The 18,814-nt window shown below is 39.1% G+C and overlaps 1 protein-coding gene across 1 annotated transcript; it reads right to left on the reverse strand.

Annotated features, from left to right (window-relative positions):
* Positions 1-4,483: 4,483 nt before the first annotated feature.
* On the reverse strand, positions 4,484-6,078 carry LOC121379575 (high-affinity choline transporter 1-like). The gene is made up of 2 exons (XM_041508224.1): positions 5,865-6,078; positions 4,484-4,611 (listed from the first exon to the last, which is right to left on the reverse strand). The coding sequence occupies exons 1-2, from the start codon at positions 6,037-6,039 to the stop codon at positions 4,484-4,486; spliced, it is 303 nt and encodes a 100-aa protein (XP_041364158.1). The 5' UTR covers positions 6,040-6,078.
* Between the last annotated feature and the right edge of the window lie 12,736 nt (positions 6,079-18,814).

Below are 18,814 nucleotides of genomic sequence, written 5' to 3' on the forward strand. Positions count from 1 at the left end.
TGACGAACTACACGCCAACAACATCGTGCTTCGTTCATGTGTAGGACAATATGGCACTAATCCAGTTAACACGTACCCCAGTACATCCTCCGCGCCTCATCTTTTCACAAATAATGTATTCGTTTTACGAATTAGGTGCATAACATATGCTAAGTTCGATTGTAATAAAAATGACAAACAAAAAAAGAAAGAATTAATGTACAGGGGCGTAGCGTAATTTGCATCTGGGGGAGGGTCGAATATGAACCTAGCGGACACTTTTGTCTTTTGTTTTAAGTCCACTTTTTGAAGTTGAATAGCCGAAAAGTATGCAGTGCAGAACAGCTTATTGTGTTGTATAGGCCTGTTGATAGTACAATTTTCATTTTAATATTTGCTTAACTTTTAAAATGGCGTATGATACGAAACGTGATGTCCAAAATTGCTATACTAAACATTTAATGTAAACACGATGATCGATTGCCCACCATTGTCTTTTCTTACAGCCCATGATGAAGAAGAAGAAGAAGAAGAAATGTTTTATTTAACAACGCACTCAACACATTTTATTTACGGTTATATGGCGTCAGACATATGGTTATGGATCACACAGATTTTGAGAGGAAACCCGCTGTCGCCACTACATGGGCTACTCTTTCCGATTAGCAGCAAGGGATCTTTTATTTGCGCTTCCCACAGGCAGGATAGCACAAACCATGGCCTTTATTGAACCAGTTATGGATCACTGGTCGGTGCAAGTGGTTTACACCTACCCATTGAGCCTTGCGGAGCACTCACTCAGGGTTTGGAGTCGGTATCTGGATTAAAAATCCCATGCCTCGACTGGGATCCGAACCCATTGCCTATCAGCCTGTAGACCGCTACATAATGACATACACTTAGAAGAACTTCATTTCTTAGAGTGCTATTTTTGCCCTCAACCTGTCGAGATTTCATCTTTTTTTCCAATTAAAAATTCTACTAATGTGAAATTATCCGCATGACCACTGTCTGTCGGCTTTCTTGGAGAGACGGTCGCATATTGGATAGTCTATAGAATTGCAGTTGGGGACATAAAAAGGAAATGTTGGAGCAAAGATAATACTCGAAGAAATTGTTTTTAGTTTAGAATTTTTAATTTTTTTTTTTAAGTTGCGTGACGTCACAGGGGCTATTCTCTTCTTCGAAGGTAGAAAGAAAGGAAACCCGCTTTTCTTGTTTAATCTCTACATAGGCTACTGTTTGTATATTCGTCAGTGTGAAAACAATATCAGTGGCGGATCCAGAAAATCCATTTAGGGGGTCCCAATGACATGAGGCTAAATGCCAAGGGAACTTTGGGGGAGGTTTGGAGGGGGATCGTAAAAAAATGAAAATTAATATATAATAAAATATGTAACTGTTGCAAATTTAGGGTGGCCTGGGCCCCTGCCCGCCACTCCCAGATCAGCCTCTGAATATTGGTTAGATACCATCATGGCCATTCAGTACAAAACATCAAACGGTCACTCGAATTTTCTTCAGTCTCTATACATTGCTAGACCGGCCTCGGTGGCGTCGTGGCAGGTCATCGGTCTACAGGCTGGTAGGTACTGGGTTCGGATCCCAGTCGAGGCATGGAATTTTTAATCCAGATATCGACTCCAAACCTTGAGTGAGTGCTCCGCAAGGCTCAATGGGTAGGTGTAAACCACTTGCACCGACCAGTGATCCATAACTGGTTCAACAAAGGCCATGATTTGTGCTATCCTGCCTATGGGAAGCGCAAATAAAAGATCCCTTGCTGCTAATCGGAAGAGTAGCCCATGTAGTGGCGACAGCGGGTTTCCTCTCAAAATCTGTGTGGTCCTTAACCATATGTCTGACGCCATATAACCGTAAATAAAATGTGTTGAGTGCGTCGTTAAATAAAACATTTCTTTCTTTTTTCTTTCTATACATTGGCGGATCTAGGGGCACTTCTACACTGACTCTAGTACAATGAAGTTGTGTTGTGAGAACGTGGTGATTTCTGGTGCAGGGAGATCCAAAGCCGGTGTCTCAACTACCGGGGGCGGTTCCTTCTGCGTCGCCGCCCCCATCTACTCGATCGAAGCACTCGCCAGGAGCGGCCCGGGGGGGGGGGGGCGCCAAAGTTGTCAGCTCCACTGACAGTGGCGGCCCCTCCTGTTCAAGTTCCAACACGGATGGACACAGGGCATGTGGTCATTATTGACCCACCAGAGAGTCCACCAGTATCTCCGAAGGCTGTTGTTGCCCCAGCGGCGGGCCAGCGGGAGTCCAAGAGGAGGAAGGTGTCAGCGGCCACCATACCAAAGACGTCCGACCAACCCGATTGGACTCTCGTTTGTGACAAGCTGCCAGCGAGGTACCGAGGAGCGTTCAAGGGGACTTCACTAGCAGCTCGCAAATCAAGGGTCCGTGGAGTGATCAACACCTTCCAACTTCCATCCGGACAAGTGAAGTACCAGATCCAAGGAGCCAAACACTCGGACCAACTTTACGTGACGGCAGAGCGGGACGGACTGTTCAGGCAGGGACTCCTAAAACCATCCATGGACAATGCGACCATCCATCGTATTTTAAAGCTGGTTTTGCAGGACATTTATCCAGGAGCTATACACAGAAACATCGTCTCCCTGACTGAAGGACTCCCCAACGTCAGACCTGAGCAGTCCATCAGTTCGCCATGAGTCCCGCGGCGCAACCTTAACTAGGACAGGTAACCTCCTTTTGGGGGGCTTAGTTGGACTTTAATTTTTCGGCAGCGGCTCAAAATTCTAATGTTTATTTTTTTATAAATAGTCCAACGCACTTTACTTTGGCGCCCGTTCACTTGCTCAAATCACCTTAAAACCTTTTAGGGGCAGTTTCACGGGAAAGGTTGCACTGCTCGTTGATTGGAATAAAATGTTCATAACTTTAAAATTTAAAGCTCTATTCTACTGAAAGTTGTTTCATCTTTCTTGGGCCTTTAACGGTTGAAGGACATGAGCCTTTTATTCTGCCAGAGTTGCAGGACGTAAAATCCAAATATTACAAAATAAAGCTGGCAAATAAGGACATTACAAGCTAAGTAGATTGTGTGTCTTGTATGCAGCAGTGTACATATGAATGACAGGTAATCTTTCAATGTTAATTATCTAATTACACCATTACATGCAGATTCATATCAAATATTATTTCCTAATACAATTATGAATTAAACATTTTAAAAAGATTAAGAGCAGTCTCAGTTTATTTAACTGAAATCTAAATGTTAAAAAAAAAGTCCCCTCCTAAACAAAATTGCCATTTTCACACTGCATTGTTTGAAAGCTTATATTACTGCTAATACTAATGCAATCAACATTATTTTTAACTAGTATTCTAAAAAACATATTGAAATTTCTTTTCTAATTCAGTTATAGACATTTTGTTTGAAGATTAGTATTTAATGGTTTCTGTTTAACATAAATCATTTTTAAATAGAAGAATATTGCTAAAATATTACCAAAAATAATCAGAAAATTTAAAATCCTTGGTCTTATTAATGAAAACATTGTTACTCTTAACAGTTTCCTATTTTTTTTAAAAACACCTTAGTTTATCTTTAGAAATGTATCACATAAAAGCTTATGATTATGCTGTACCTATGTGTCCTCATATTTTTATGCTGTGCATGTAATCATATCACTGATTATTTTATAAACCGTAACAGCTGTAGGTCCAATTGTTTATAAAACATTTCACTAGTGTATGCGTGAAGCTCTCGTGGCATATATGCACGTTAAAACTTTACCCGAACCCGGATCTAGGGGGTGGGGTCACGGGAGTTCCGTGATCTAGGGGGTGGGGTCACGGGAGTTCCGTGATCTAGGGGGTGGGGTCACGGGAGTTCTGTGATCCACCCGCCCCTAGCTCTGTTGACGTGCCTTTTTAATGACTTTCACGGGGTTTTTTAATTCAGCATCCACAATATACATGTACAAGATGCCCTGAAAACGCGATTCTGAGCATGTTTTTTTGTTTTGTTTTTAATTCTGGGCAGCATGCCCCAGAATACCCTAACAGATCTCGCTCCCTTTGGGAGTTGAGCTCATTTGCCTTCAATAAACTCCAATATTTTTTTTTTTTCTTCTTCTTTATAATTGTGTGCCCCAAACCCCCTACAAAATCCTGGATTCGCCTCCGCTAAACACATTAGGATGACACAGATCACATTGGATTACATACATGGATATATACTAATAAAAAGCCTGTGAGTTTACACTGGATGTGTATACATGGATATATACTAATAAAAAGCCTGTGAGTTTACACTGGATGTGTATACATGGATATATACTAATCAAGAAACTGTGAGCTTACATTGGATGTACATAAACACCTAAATATTCTAAGGAAAAAAAAAAAAAAAAAAGCTGTTCATTTGAATCAGATACGCTGTACAGAGGTTTTAAGAAGGTAGATAACTCTGGAATTAGTGTCAATGATTTAAAAACGTATTCCCAACAGTGCTGCTTTAATTAGTAAGAAACTTACCGAACATGAGGGCGATGCCATATCCGAGTGGCGCCTGGCACCACACCAACCCATCTTTGACCACAGCCTCCGCTGACCCGTTGATGAAGCCGCCACCGACCCATGTCGCTGAAACAAAAATACGAGAAAAATACAGGATTTATTCGTTCTTTCTTTCTTTCTTTCGTTCATTCGTTCTTTCATTCTTTCTCCACCGACCCGTGACGCTGATATAAAAAATAGAGGAAAATTAATGTATTCGTTCATTCATTCATTATTTCATTATTTCATTCATTCATTCATTTACTCATTCATTCTTTCATTCACTCATTTATTTTCCACTCACCCATTGCGTTAAAAGAAAGTACGATAAAAAAACAGTAGTCATTCTTTCTTTCTTTCTTCTTTTTTGCATGATCCTTTCACTCATTCAATCGTTCATTCATTCATTCATTCTTTCTTTCTTTCTTTCTTTCATCTTTATTATTTCATTCATTTATTCATTCATTCACATTCATTGAGTCTTTCTTTTATTCATTCATCATTCATTTATTCCTGTATAAAAGATCATATTTATAGCTATTTTTTATATACTTACCTGTCATTGTGAAACGGTAAATGATTACCTGTCATTGTGAAATAGTTAATAATTACCTGTCATTGTGAAATAGATAATAATTACCTGTCATTGTGAAACAGTAAATGATTACCTGTAATTGTGAAACAGTAAATGATTACCTGTCATTGTGAAATAGTTAATAATTACCTGTCATTGTGAAACAGTAAATGATTACCTGTCATTGTGAAACAGTAAATGATTACCTGTCATTGTGAAACAGTAAGTTATTACCCGTCATTGTGAAACAGTAAGAGATTACCCGTCATTGTGAAACAGTAAGTTATTACCTGTCATTGTGAAACAGTAAATGATTGCCTGTCATTGTGAAACAGTAAATGATTACCTGTCATTGTGAAACAGTAAGAGATTACCTGTCACTGTGAAACAGTAAGTTATTACCTGTCATTGTGAAACAGTAAATGATTGCCTGTCATTGTGAAACAGTAAAGGATTACCTGTCATTGTGAAACAGTAACGGATTACCTGTCATTGTGAAACGGTAAGTGATTACCTGTCATTGTGAAATAGTTAATAATTACCTGTCATTGTGAATCACTCAATGATTACTTGTCATTGTGAAATAGTTAATAATTACCTGGTATTGTGAAACAGTAAAGGATTACCTGTCATTGTGAAACGGTAAGTGATTACCTGTCATTGTGAAATAGTTAATAATTACCTGTCATTGTGAATCACTCAATGATTACCTGTCATTGTGAAATAGTTAATAATTACCTGTCATTGTGAATCACTCAATGATTACCTGTCATTGTGAAACAGCCAACAAACAGTCCTATCTTGCGTCCAGCTAGCATCACCTCTTTTGAGTCGATGTTTGTGAAGAAGTGTCCGGACCTGCGCGCCGCCACGATTCCTATGACCAGGATGAGGATGTAGAAGACGATCACGGCCACGAGACCGCCGATGAAGATCCCCATTGTGGTTTAACACTTTATGGTCTGTCACAGGTAAACCGGTTCCTGGAAATATAACAATGCACCCCCATTGTGGTATAACTCTTTATGGTCTGTCACACGTAAACCGGTTCCTGGAAATATAACAATGCACCCCCATTGTGGTTTAACACTATTGTCTGTCGCACGTGAACCGGTTCCTGGAAATATAACAACGAGTCCCGTTGTAGTTAGATTAACACTTTATAGTGTGTTCGAGTTCTCAAAAATACATCAATGTTTCTGGGAAAGGATTCTTTGCTTAGGAACTATTCTGAGTTTGCCGTCGTTATAACATGAAGACCCATACTGTGGTTAGATTAACACTTTATGGTCTGTCCATGTCCCTAAAAATATAACAATGTGTCCGAAAAACGATTGGTTAGGACCTGTTCTGAGTTTGCTGCAAATAGTAACACGAAGACTCCCATTGTGGTTAGATTAACACTTTATGGTCTGTTACGCGTAAACCGGTTCCTGGAAATATAACAATGTGTCTGGGAAAGGATTATTTCTTTTTAGTGGAACTTCCTGAGTTTTATGCCAATATAACACGTTTACACAACAAACGAAGGTGTTTTATGACTAAAATTGCATATTAAAATTAATTTTTCTGTTTAGAATATCAATGTCTGTATAAACAAGGAGTTTGTCGTCGTCCTAATGTTTGTAGTAGCTGAAACCTTATTTTATCTTCTACTAATTTCGTACGTACGAAAATATATATAATAATACGAAGTTAAATGAAAAATGTCTGCGACAGACATTATCACACGACGGTAAAACAATGGATATCTGATCAAGAAACTATATTTGACATGTAATTTTAGTAACCAACAAAGGCTCCGTTAGTCGGAAACATCTCACAATGGCTGCAAACGCAGGACAGTCTCTTTAATGAAGGAAGGATATGTTTTATTTAACGACGCACTCAACACATTTTATTTACGGTTATATGGCGTCAGACATATGGTTAAGGACCACGCAGATATTGAGCGAGGAAACCCGCTGTCGCCACTTCATGGACTACTCTTTTTGATTAGCAGCAAAGAATCTTTTATATGCACCATCCCACAAACAGGATACTACATACCACGGCCTTTGTTACACCAGTTATCATTTTATTTACGGTTATATGACGTCGGGCATATGGAGGAAGGGACCATTAAGGCATTTGACCTGGTATGCATATTCAACGATATATAATGCACATTATTGCTTAATATTAACAAGTATAATCGTATAGTTAATTAATAAAACGGTTAAATGTGACGGCTATTATATATAACGGGCGCAGCCATTTTGTATCATCCCAGTGAGCTGGTGGTTACGTAATACCTAACGTGTCACGTCAGGAATTAGTCTTCGAACTGAAGAAACAAAACATACCTGATTTTTGCGGATGCATCGCAATATTCTGTAATAATAGTCATCCCAGTAAGCCAGCAACAATTATATATTATTGTTAATACAAAATAAACCACCATTGTCAAAGTGTTGAAATAACTGTATTATGTTTGGTACATAAATTAACCCACGTATTGAAATAATAATCAGAGTGTTTTCTTAGTTAATTTGTATTTTCTTTCAGAACAGAACAGAACTTTATTTCACTCAGACCGCTATTCAGCGGCATATGAGGTACATTAACAATAATTATATGACAGTGACAAGATGGGGTTTACAGGAGGAAATGTATATGTACAATATCAAAATAAAAAAGGTCTAATAATAATAATGATACAAAATGAAATATATTTCTAATAGTAATAATATATATATATATATATATATATATATATATATATATATATATATATATATATGCAAACATGGATAGTAGTAGTCAGAATAAGACAGCATAAGCTTGGGCGACAATTTTTTTTAAGGTTTACCGAATTTATCCGTAATTTCTTTTATTAATTTGCACAACTTTTTTTTGAAGACTTATTTTGTCATTTGTCATTAATTGTTTAAATTTCAGCATATTGGGTTTGTTATAATAATATGGCTTTAACAATTTTTTTCGGGAGTTATTAAAGAAAGAGCATGTAAGTAGATAGTGAAATTCGTCTCCGATGTCATTTTTGTTACATAGTATACATAGTCTGCTTTCTACTGGGGTGTTGTTCCATTGTCCTGTTTCGATTGGTATGTAATGGTTTGATGTTCTAAATTTTAGTAACGTAGTCCAGGAAATTTGTAGTAATTTTATAATATATTTTTCTAATGTTAGATGTTCTTTAAATGTGGTGTACATTTTACCCCTTGATGATGTAGCTATGTCGCTATTCCATTGTTGTAGGTACTGATCATTTTGTCTTAATTTAACGTTATGACGCCCCTCAAATCGTAATGGACATTATCACTTTATTACTGTAAGTAATTCTGTAAAACCCTTGATTAAGTAGACTTTCCCATCTAAAATCACAAAACTGACCAATTACGTAGTCCCAAAGAAAAGAAAAGTATCACTTGGGCATCGTGAGTGGTCGTTTTTTGCTCGAACGTAGCATATCAATAGGCCTAATAATATGATTTTTTTTCTTTGGATTTTTAAAAAAAGAAAAATACTATAACTCCATTTCGTTCTATTGATGCAAATTCAAATATATTTAGTTAAATAGTTTATTATACTATCAAATCATTTATGTTGTTTTAGAAGTCAGGTTGATCAAAGCGAAGCGCCTTGTCGTAAATTAGAGCGTTTGTTTACACTGTGCACTTCGCCCCAAGCTATACCACCGGACGTCACAAAAACGAAACAAAATGGCTGGCCCCACTTAGCAGGAATAATCATGGGTTTTTTTATTAACTCTAAAATTACGCGTTTTTCATTTGTTAAAGTGTCAGTATGTGTTGGTGGTCCGGGTATGCATCTTTCCAACACATAAAGCTCTTATTTGAGTTTACTTTACCTTTAAGGACCACACAGATATTGAGGGAGGAAACCCGCTGTCGCCACTTCATGGCCTACTCTTTCCGATTAGCAGCAAGGGATCTTTTATATGCACCATCCCATAGACAGGATAGCACATACCACGGCTTTTGGTATACCAGTCGTTGTGCACTGGCTAGAGTGAGAAATAGCTCATTAGTACGAGCAACTGAACGTAGTTCTCTTACTAGGGCACCAAACTCAAAAGAGTCCCTTTAAATATTATCTGTGATCTGGTAGTTTTTTGTTAGAGGCTTTTTTTTTTCACCACGATGAAATAAAAACGAACACATAAACGTGTAAAATCTGACTTTCTGTCGCCGTGCATGCGTCGTTTGTCGTGTGAAGTAGTATAACACGTCGTGTGTTTCATTGCAGCAGATGTCTGACACTCGATTGTTAGCAGAAACACGTTTTCACACTTCGCCCGCGCAATGTTTCATGTTGTCCATGCAATCGTTGAGTGTGGGGTTTTTTTTTTGGGTGTTTTTTTTTTTTTGGGGGGGGGGGGTACTTAAACTCTTTGTATATGATGTCAGGACCCCCGAACTACCTCTGGGTACAAAACGTTTGTCAATGCCCCATAAGTACGTTCACAAAAAGGTTCGGGGGTTGGGATGTTACGTATTAAATTTAATGGTGCATAGGCGGCAATGCCCCTCACCCCACCTAAAAACTGATGTTGCCAGACTATACGCTGTCGAAGCGCCCCCGCCATAAATATCCACAATTCCAGCTTCCAGCTGTATCCCTCAGGAGCTAGATATAGATCAGTTATAAAGTGAAAGTTAAAGTTTGTTTTGTTTAACTACACCACTAGAGCACATTGATTTGTTAATCATCGACTATTGGGTGTCAAATATTTGGTAATTTTGACATATGGTCTTGGACATGAAACCCGCTACATTTTTCCATTAGTAGATAAGGGATCTGTTATATGTACCATCCCATAGACAGGATAGCACATACCACGGCCTTTGATTTACCAGTCGTGGTGCACTGGCTGGAGCGAGAAATAGCTCAATGGGTCCACAGACGGGGATCGATCCTAGACTGACTGCGCATCAGGTGAGCGCTTTACCACTGAACTTCGTCTCGCCCCCGCAAGAAAGAAGGAAGGAAGGAAATGTTTTATTTAACGACGCACTCAGCACATTTTATTTACGGTTATATGGCGTCAGACATATGGTTAAGGACCACGCAGATACTGAGCGAGGAAACCCTCTGTCGCCACTTCATGGACTACTCTTTTCGATTAGCACCATCCCACAAACAGGATAGTACATACCACGGCCTTTGTTACACCAGTAGTGGAGCACTGGCTGGAACAAGAAATAGCCAAATGGGTCCACCGACGGGGATGGATCCTAGACCGACAGCGCATTAAGCGAACGCTCTACTACTGGGCTACGTCCCGCCCGTACCTTTAACGAGACACAGAAAGAGAAACAAACGTGTTGCCGTTACGTAAGCTACTCCTATCGATAAAATAGCAATGGATCTTTTATATGTAGTTTTCAACAGACGTGACAGTACATACCACGGCCTTAGATGTACTAGATGTGGGGCATTTGTTTGGCATGGGGAGGGGGGATATGAGACTACTAAGGGAAATCGACACTGCGACCCATCCCACGTCAATGAGAATGTACCACGTATTTTGGTAACCATAAACATTGTGATGATCAGCAAAAACACTGCATAAATAAAGAACACGATAAACTTAAAGTATGCTACTCCTATCGATAAAGCAGAAATGGATCTTTTTATATGTATTTTTCAATAGACGTGACAGTACATATCACGGTCTTAGCTATTTTCTAGATGTGGGGAATTGTTTGCAACGGAGGTGGGGGGGGGGGGGGGGGGCAATATGAGACTACTACGGGAAATCGACCCTGCGACCCATTGTACCTCAGTGAGAATGTACCACGTATTTTGATAACTACAAACACTGTGACGATCAGCAAAACATTGCATTTAAAGAACACGATATTCTTAACAAAAATATGAAATTTTAGTTGCTAAAAATACTCTATTAGTCGAAAATATATGACAATACTAGCAAACTCAGGACAGTTTTTTAATAAGAAATATTATAAGGAATATTTAAAAACAACAAATTAAATCATTTTAAATTAAAACACACACACACACACACACACACACACACACACACACACAATTGAAATACGCGATAGACCTGTCAAGAGATATGTAGTAAGAGGTTACGTCGTAATGTCCACATTGTGTAGCATTAATTGATATTTAAAGTCGCAGACACCACGGTTACACTGTCTCAGTGGATCTCTCTCTCTCTCTCTCTCTCTCTCTCTCTCTCTCTCTCTCTCTCTCTCTCTCTCTCTCTCTCTCTCTCTCTCTCTCTCTCTCTATATATATATATATATATATATATATATATATATATATATATAATTTATATATATATATATATCGCTATCTGTCTCTCTCTCTCTTCTCTCTCACACACACACACACGCAAGCGCACACACACGCACAATCGTAATTTTAAATGTGCTACGGTTACGTGAAACAAATATTCTTTTTTCCCCCAATGGCTCGTGTCTAAGCAGCTTGTGAAGGGGGAAGCTTTTTTTGTAGAGAGGGGTACATTCTCATTCTTTTTTCATTTGTTTCATTTGTTATTTTATAACGAAATGTGAAGGTTTTTGATGGATAAAAACTAATTGGTGATTTACTTGTAGAAATATTGAACTTTAGTGTAAACGACTAAAACACAATGTTATGGCAACTGGGAACAAATGATTACTCAATGCATTTTTTTTACTACAATGACGGACGTTTGTAGTAACGTTGCGACATTTGAGGTCGTTGTGACATTTGTGGGCACTACAGACGTGCACCCTGTTTTTTATTGTGACATCTTATTTTACTCACCTCTCCCGTAACTTCTTGTTTTTTATCCGTACCTATGTTTTTTAAAAGCAATATACAGAACACCACTGTTACACCGTGTCAGGGGATCTAGGCTGAAGCGAGCGAAGTTTTTAGTAGTTTTAGACTACAAAATGATACTAATCGGTACTTAAAGGCATATTGTCACAGAACACTGACCTATTTAATGGTCTAACAAAGTATTACCTGAACAAAAATGGTTTGAGTTGTCCCTAAATGTACTTTATTCAACCATCTTCAAAACCACCATACTCCATTTATTAATGATATTTTGTAAAAATAATTGAATTATGGCAATGGTCCATAATTCAAAAACTAAAATTGCCGAGAGGGTTGGCATGGATTTCACACCATCATGGTTCAGTTAATGTGATGCGATAGCTAGATTTGGTTTCTAACAATTTATGTAATTTTTATTTATTATCCATGTTTAGAGAAATAAGGTCCTTAAATCCGTGACAGTATGCCTTTAAAAAAAACCTGTTTGTACACGCATGACTGTGTCACTCCCGCTATAGGCCTACACCTGCAAAGTAAATTCTTTTTTGGCATAACGTGACACAGGCTATGAAAGGGTTTATTCACCGCAAACATGATATGCCAGCTGTACCTTTTATTGTTCATGATGATTAAACAAATAATAATAACGACACCACTAGAGCACAGAGTAGATTTATTAGTCATCGGCTGTTGGATGTCAGATATTTGGTAATTTTGACATAAAGTCTTAGAAAGGAAACACCGCTACATCTTTCCACTAGTAGCAATGGATCTTTCATATGCACCATCGCACAGACAGGATAGCACATACCACGGCTTTTGGTATACCAGTCGTGGGTAGCACTGGTTGGAACGAGAAATATCCCAATGGGCCCACCAACGAGGCTCGATCCTAAACCGACCGCGCAATGTGATCGTGAACTCTATCAATGTGCCCCTTCACACTTATGGCTTCAGGCACGTCCCCCACAGGCCACAACTCTGACATGGCCGGAGAGATGGGACAGCGCATCAAGCGAGCGCTTTACCACTGGGCTACATCCCGCCTCTGTCCATGAGCGATGCGTGCACCGTTAAATTGAAGAAGTTTGTTTTGTTTAATGACACCACTGGAGCACATTGATTAATTAATCATCAGCTATTGGATGTCAAACATTTGGTAATTCTGTCATAGTCTAAGAGAGGAAACCCGCCACATTTTTCCATTAGTAGCAAGGGATCTTTTATACGTAACACAGCCTTTGATATACGAGTCGTAGTGCACTGTCTGGAACGAGAAATAGCCCAATGGGCCCACCGACGGGGATCGATCCCAGACCTACCGACGCATCAGGCGAGCGCTTTACCAGGGAGGAAACCCGCTACATTTTTCCCAAGTAAGCAACGGATCTTTTATATGCACTTTCCCACAGACAGGAAACCACATACCACGGCCTTTGTCCAGTTGTGGTGCACTGGTTGTAACGAGAAAAAAAAATCAGCTGAATGGATCCACCGAGGTGGTTCGATCCTGCGACGCAAGCATCTCAGGCGAGCATTCAGCCGACTGAGATAATCCCGCCACCGTTAAATTGAAGACTGCCGCTAATTTAAAATGTGTGGGCAGTTCTAATTTAGCTGGTAGTTGGACCGTTGATTTGAAACTATTTAGCCAACTTTAACTCGGTTTTACAGATTTATATTGGCAAAAGACTTTGAACCTACTGTTAAAAAATCGTCTAACTTTCATAAATTCTGTGCGTGCGTGCGTACGTGCGTGCGTGTGTTTATTGGTTTGTTTGTGCGTCTGAGTGTTTGTGTAAGTGTTTGACTTTTGTGTGCCTGTCTATATGCGGGGCGTGACATAGCGGTCGGCCTAGGATCGTACCCCCTTGTGGTGGGCCCATTGGGCTATTCCTCATTCCTACCAGTGCACCACAACTGGTATATCAAAGTCCGTGATTTGTGTTATCTTGTCTGTGGGATGGAACATATAAAAGGTGTCTTGCTACTAAAGGAAAAATTAGCGTGTTTCCTCTCTTAGACTATGTCAGAATTACCCAATGTTTGACATCCAATAGCCGATGATTAATAAATCAATGTGCTCTAGTGTTGTCGTTAAACAAAACAAACTTTTTAACTGTGTGTGTGCTTGGGTTTATATCCGTGTGTATGTACGTACATGTACTTTTGCGTGTATGTGTATGTGTGTGTGTCTGTACATGTGCGTGTGTGTGTTTGTATATATGTGTGTGTGTGTGCGCGCGTGTCTGTACATGTGTATGTGTATGCGTGTGTTGTGTGTGTGTTGTGTGTGTATTTCTGTTTGTGTGTGTGTGTGTCTGTATAATAATAAGGTTTAATGTATTATTTTCTTGGTTGGTCAGTTGGTTGGTTGATTCATTGATCCATCGATCCACCGATTGATTGACTGATTGAGCCTTTTCCCTTAGAAGGATAGTTTTGTTTTGTTTAACGACACCACTAGAGAACATTGATTTATTAATCATCGGCTATTGGATGTCAAACATTTGGTCATTTCTACACATAGACGAAATAGCTTATCAGTATGGTTGGTTGGATGGTTGAATGTACGCAAACTACAAATACAAAACACAGGAGAAACAGGTTTTGATAAACAACAAATATAGTAAACATATAATACAAGAAATATACTTAACTATTCGTGAAAGGAAAATGTATTAAAAACTTTTCTCAATTTGGCTGCGTTTAATAAATATTTTTCAAAATTTCAACAATTTGTAATTGCAATATGTTGATCCATTGATCCATCGATCCACCGATTGATCGACTGATTGAGCCTTTTCCCTTAGAAGGATAGTTTTGTTCTGTTTAACGACACCACTAGAGAACATTGATTTATTAATCATCGGCTATTTGATGTCAATCATTTGGTAATTTCGACATATAGACGAAATATAGACGAAATAGCTCATTAGTACGAGCAACTGAACGTAGTTATCTTAATAGCCAGCAAACTCGGGACAGTCCCTTTAAATATTATCTGTGATCTGGTAGTTTTTTGTTAGAGGTTTTTTTTTTCACCTCCATGAAATAAAAACGAAAACATAAACGTGTAAAATCTGACTTTCTGTCACCGTGCATACGTCGTTTGACGTGTGAAGTAATATAACGGGTAACGTCGCGTGTTTCATTGTCGCAGATGTCCGACACCCGATTGTTAGCAGAAACACGTTTTCACACTTCGCCCGCGCACTGTGTCATGTTGTCCATGTAATCGTCGAGTGCGGCAAAAGTATACCTTGACAGAGGCGCCCCCCCCCCCCCTATATATTAATTTTCATTTTTTTACGATCCCCCTCCAGACCTCCCCCAAAGTTCCCTTGGCATTCCACCTCATGTCACGAGGCCTCCCCCCTAAATGGATTTTCTGGATCCGCCACTGTTTGACGTTACTTGATCTATTACCACAATATCTAATACATGTCGAATTTTACCACAATATTTAATACATGCCAAATTTTAAACACCTTTCTCACATCTAGACTATATCCACTAAAGACCTCCATCACACTCCGATAGGCCAGAATGGAATCCGGGTTGTTTTGTGTGGGGTTTTTTTTTTCTCTTTTTATTATTTCTTTTTTTTCTCTTCATTTTTTTTTTGGGGGGGGGGGGGGGGGGGGAGTCCTTAAACTCTTTGTATATGATGTCAGGACCCCCGTACTACCCCTGGGTATAAAACATTTGTCAATGCTTCACAAAACGGTTCGGGGGTTGGGATGTTACATATTAAATTTAATTGTGCATAGGGGGCAATGCCCCTCTCCCCACCTTAAAACTAATATTACCAGACTCTACGCTGTTGAAGCGCCCCCGCCCTTGTTATAAAGACCCTGTCTGTGGGATGGTGCATATAAAAGATCCCTTGTTGCTAATCGAAAAGAGTAGCCCATGAAGTGGCGACAGCGAGTTTCCTCTCTCATTATCTGTGTGGTGTATAACCCTATGTTTGACGCCATATAACCGTAAATACAAAAATGTGTGCGTTTGTGCATCAGTGAAGGTAAAGGTTTGAGCAAGAAATATAAATTTTGTTAATTCTTGTACGTCTTAAATATCCACAATTCCAGCTTCCAGCTGTATCCCTAAAGAGCTAAATGTAGATCAGTTATAAAGTGAAAGTTAAAGTTTGTTTTGTTTAACGACACCACTAGAGCACATTGGCTTGTTAATCATCGACTATTTGGTAATTTTGACATATGGTCTTGGACAGGAAACCCGCTACATTTTTCCATTAGTAGATAAGGAATCCCATAGACAGGATAGCACATACCACGGCCTTTGATTTACTATTCGTGGTGCACTGGCTGGAGCGAGAAATGGGTTGTTGGTGGGATGGGGGGGGGGGGGTGGGGGTTTTTTTTTTTGGGGGGGGTAACCCGAGGGAAGGACGTAGGGGGGTCGGGGTTGTTGTTTTGGAAGTTTTTATATTTTTGTTGTTTCATCTGCAGAATGTTTCACTTCCAGGCAGTTACAATTCGCTTCTTTCTTCTTTGACAAGCTGTTGTTATTTTCTGCATGTTGGCACCTCGTCCGCCATCCATTAAAAGTGTTTTTGTTTTCACCTCTGCTTTTAACGCCAGTAACATTTGATATGTCCAAAATACTGAGTTTCGTGCAGCTGCTGCATATAAAATCATATAAACGTAGGCTTCAACCTCGCGATACTGCGAATTAGTTTGGTCGAAATTACTCGTGGTTTTCACTAAAAACAAGGTGAGTACTTTTTGACATTATTAAAAATATTGCCCATAAATACGTATAACTGACAAGTAGGAATATCTATATATGTATGTGTGTGTATGTATCTCTGTGTATGTGAGTGTGTGTGTGTGTGTGTGTGTGTGTGTGTGTGTGTGTGTGTGTGTGTTCCCCTCCCCACAATTGGAATTGTGCTTTTAATTCACATATCTTTCCTATGAGCCTGTGTAAAAAAAGAAAAAAATTAATGATTAACGACACTCCAGCATAAAAATAAATATCGGCTAATGGGTGTCAAAGAAAACAGTGTAAGGAGTTGTGGGTAGAAGCATAATTGAATACGAATATCAAGGCGAGTATATTTTAAATCTTTGTATAAAAACTAAATTGATTTAAAAACCTTAAAATCAATTCTGGATTTAAATGATGCTAATATATTTCTGTTACCAGCTTTAGATGATCACACTCCATCAAAATGTGGCGCACTGTCAGCGTACACTGGCTTTGCTCACACCGAAGAGGAGAGTCCTTCTTTAAAGTAAAAGAATGTGTTAAATGTGTGTGACCGATGAGGGCACGACACAAGACCACTTTATCCTTCCTGCACCGCCTGTAGGAGGACTGCCACTCTCAGGATTGGCTTGACAGAATGAAACTTGTTTTCGACCAATTCAAATCATATTGCCATAATATGCAGGGTTTCACATGACGCAGGAATCCTGCGTATTTGACGCAACATTTACCTAAAATACTCGTTAAAAAATATGTGTGCGAAAAATATTTCCGATGTCAATCGATTTTACATTCATTTTTTTTTAATACATAAAAACCTAACGACTAATTCAATTAAATTTCAGTTCACTTTATTGCACAATACCAAACAAACTGGTGTCAGCATTTAGAAAAAAAGAAAAGCATACAACATCAATGAAGTTCAATACGAAAATAGCAGAGCTGTTTAACTGGTTCCCAACTTTATCAATACGTTTAACGTAACTTAAGTGTATGCCAGACCCTTTCTCTAAATTTAGATCATCGTGACAATGCCAATAGCTTTAACATTTAAAAAAATGTATGTTTTAAACACCTAAAAACCTAACGACTACGAAGTTTCAGAACAAATATAACCTAGCGGTTTAATTGGTTCCCAACCGTATCAATATGTTACGTTAAATAAGTGTTAAAAACAGTGTGGCTGATGTAGTGTGCCAGTTCCTGTCTAAATTTAGATCATCGAGATAATGTCGAAAGAAAGAAATGTTTTATTTAACGACGCACTCAACACATTTTATTTACGGTTATATGGCGTCAGACATACGGTTAAGGACCACACAGATTTTGAGAGGAAACCCGCTGTCGCCATTACATGGGCTACTCTTTCCGATTAGCAGCAAGGGATCTTTTATTTGCGCTTCCCACAGGCAGGATACCACAAACCATGGCCTTTGTTGAACCAGTTATGGATCACTGGTCGGTGCGAGTGGTTTACACCTACTCATTGAGCCTTGCGGAGCACTCACTCAGGGTTTGGAGTCGGTATCTGGCTTAAAAATCCCATGCCTCGACTGGGATCCGAACCCAGCACCTACCAGCCTGTAGACCGATGGCCTAACCACTACGCCACCGAGGCTGGTCGATAATGTCGAATGCGCGGTCTGTATACGGACATGTACAATGTCATGTAGATGGTTGAGCAAATCAAATAGGTGTTAGTCATAATTATTGCGCAGATGCAGCTATGTTACAAAGCAGGTTAGCATGCAGCATTGGGTGACGTTTTGCCAAAGGGTGCATAAAAAGATAGTGCAGGGCGCATGGTAAGTCAACACTTTTGTTAATGTGCAGGGCGAGTTGCTTCCCTCTATTTAGCAAATTTAAAATGGCGGGCAAATGTTTTGTGTTGTCGTTGGAAGATTTATTTTGTTAATAATGACGCAAGTACTTCAGTCGGGATTCAGTGAGTACGGTAATGTATACATTTTTAGCTTGTATTTCCATTTGTTACACTATCTCGGTTGAGAAACGGTTGAAACAGGGTGCCACAAGTTTTGAATACCAGCTATATAGAGGATATGTAACAATATTCGGACGTAGAAAGGACTACACTTTCTACGTCCCTTCGGACTACATAAAAAGACAGGAAAAAAAACCCCCATTAAA

The sequence above is a fragment of the Gigantopelta aegis genome, chromosome 8, assembly GCF_016097555.1.
Source record: "Gigantopelta aegis isolate Gae_Host chromosome 8, Gae_host_genome, whole genome shotgun sequence".
In the NCBI taxonomy this organism is placed as follows: Eukaryota; Metazoa; Mollusca; class Gastropoda; order Neomphalida; family Peltospiridae; genus Gigantopelta; species Gigantopelta aegis.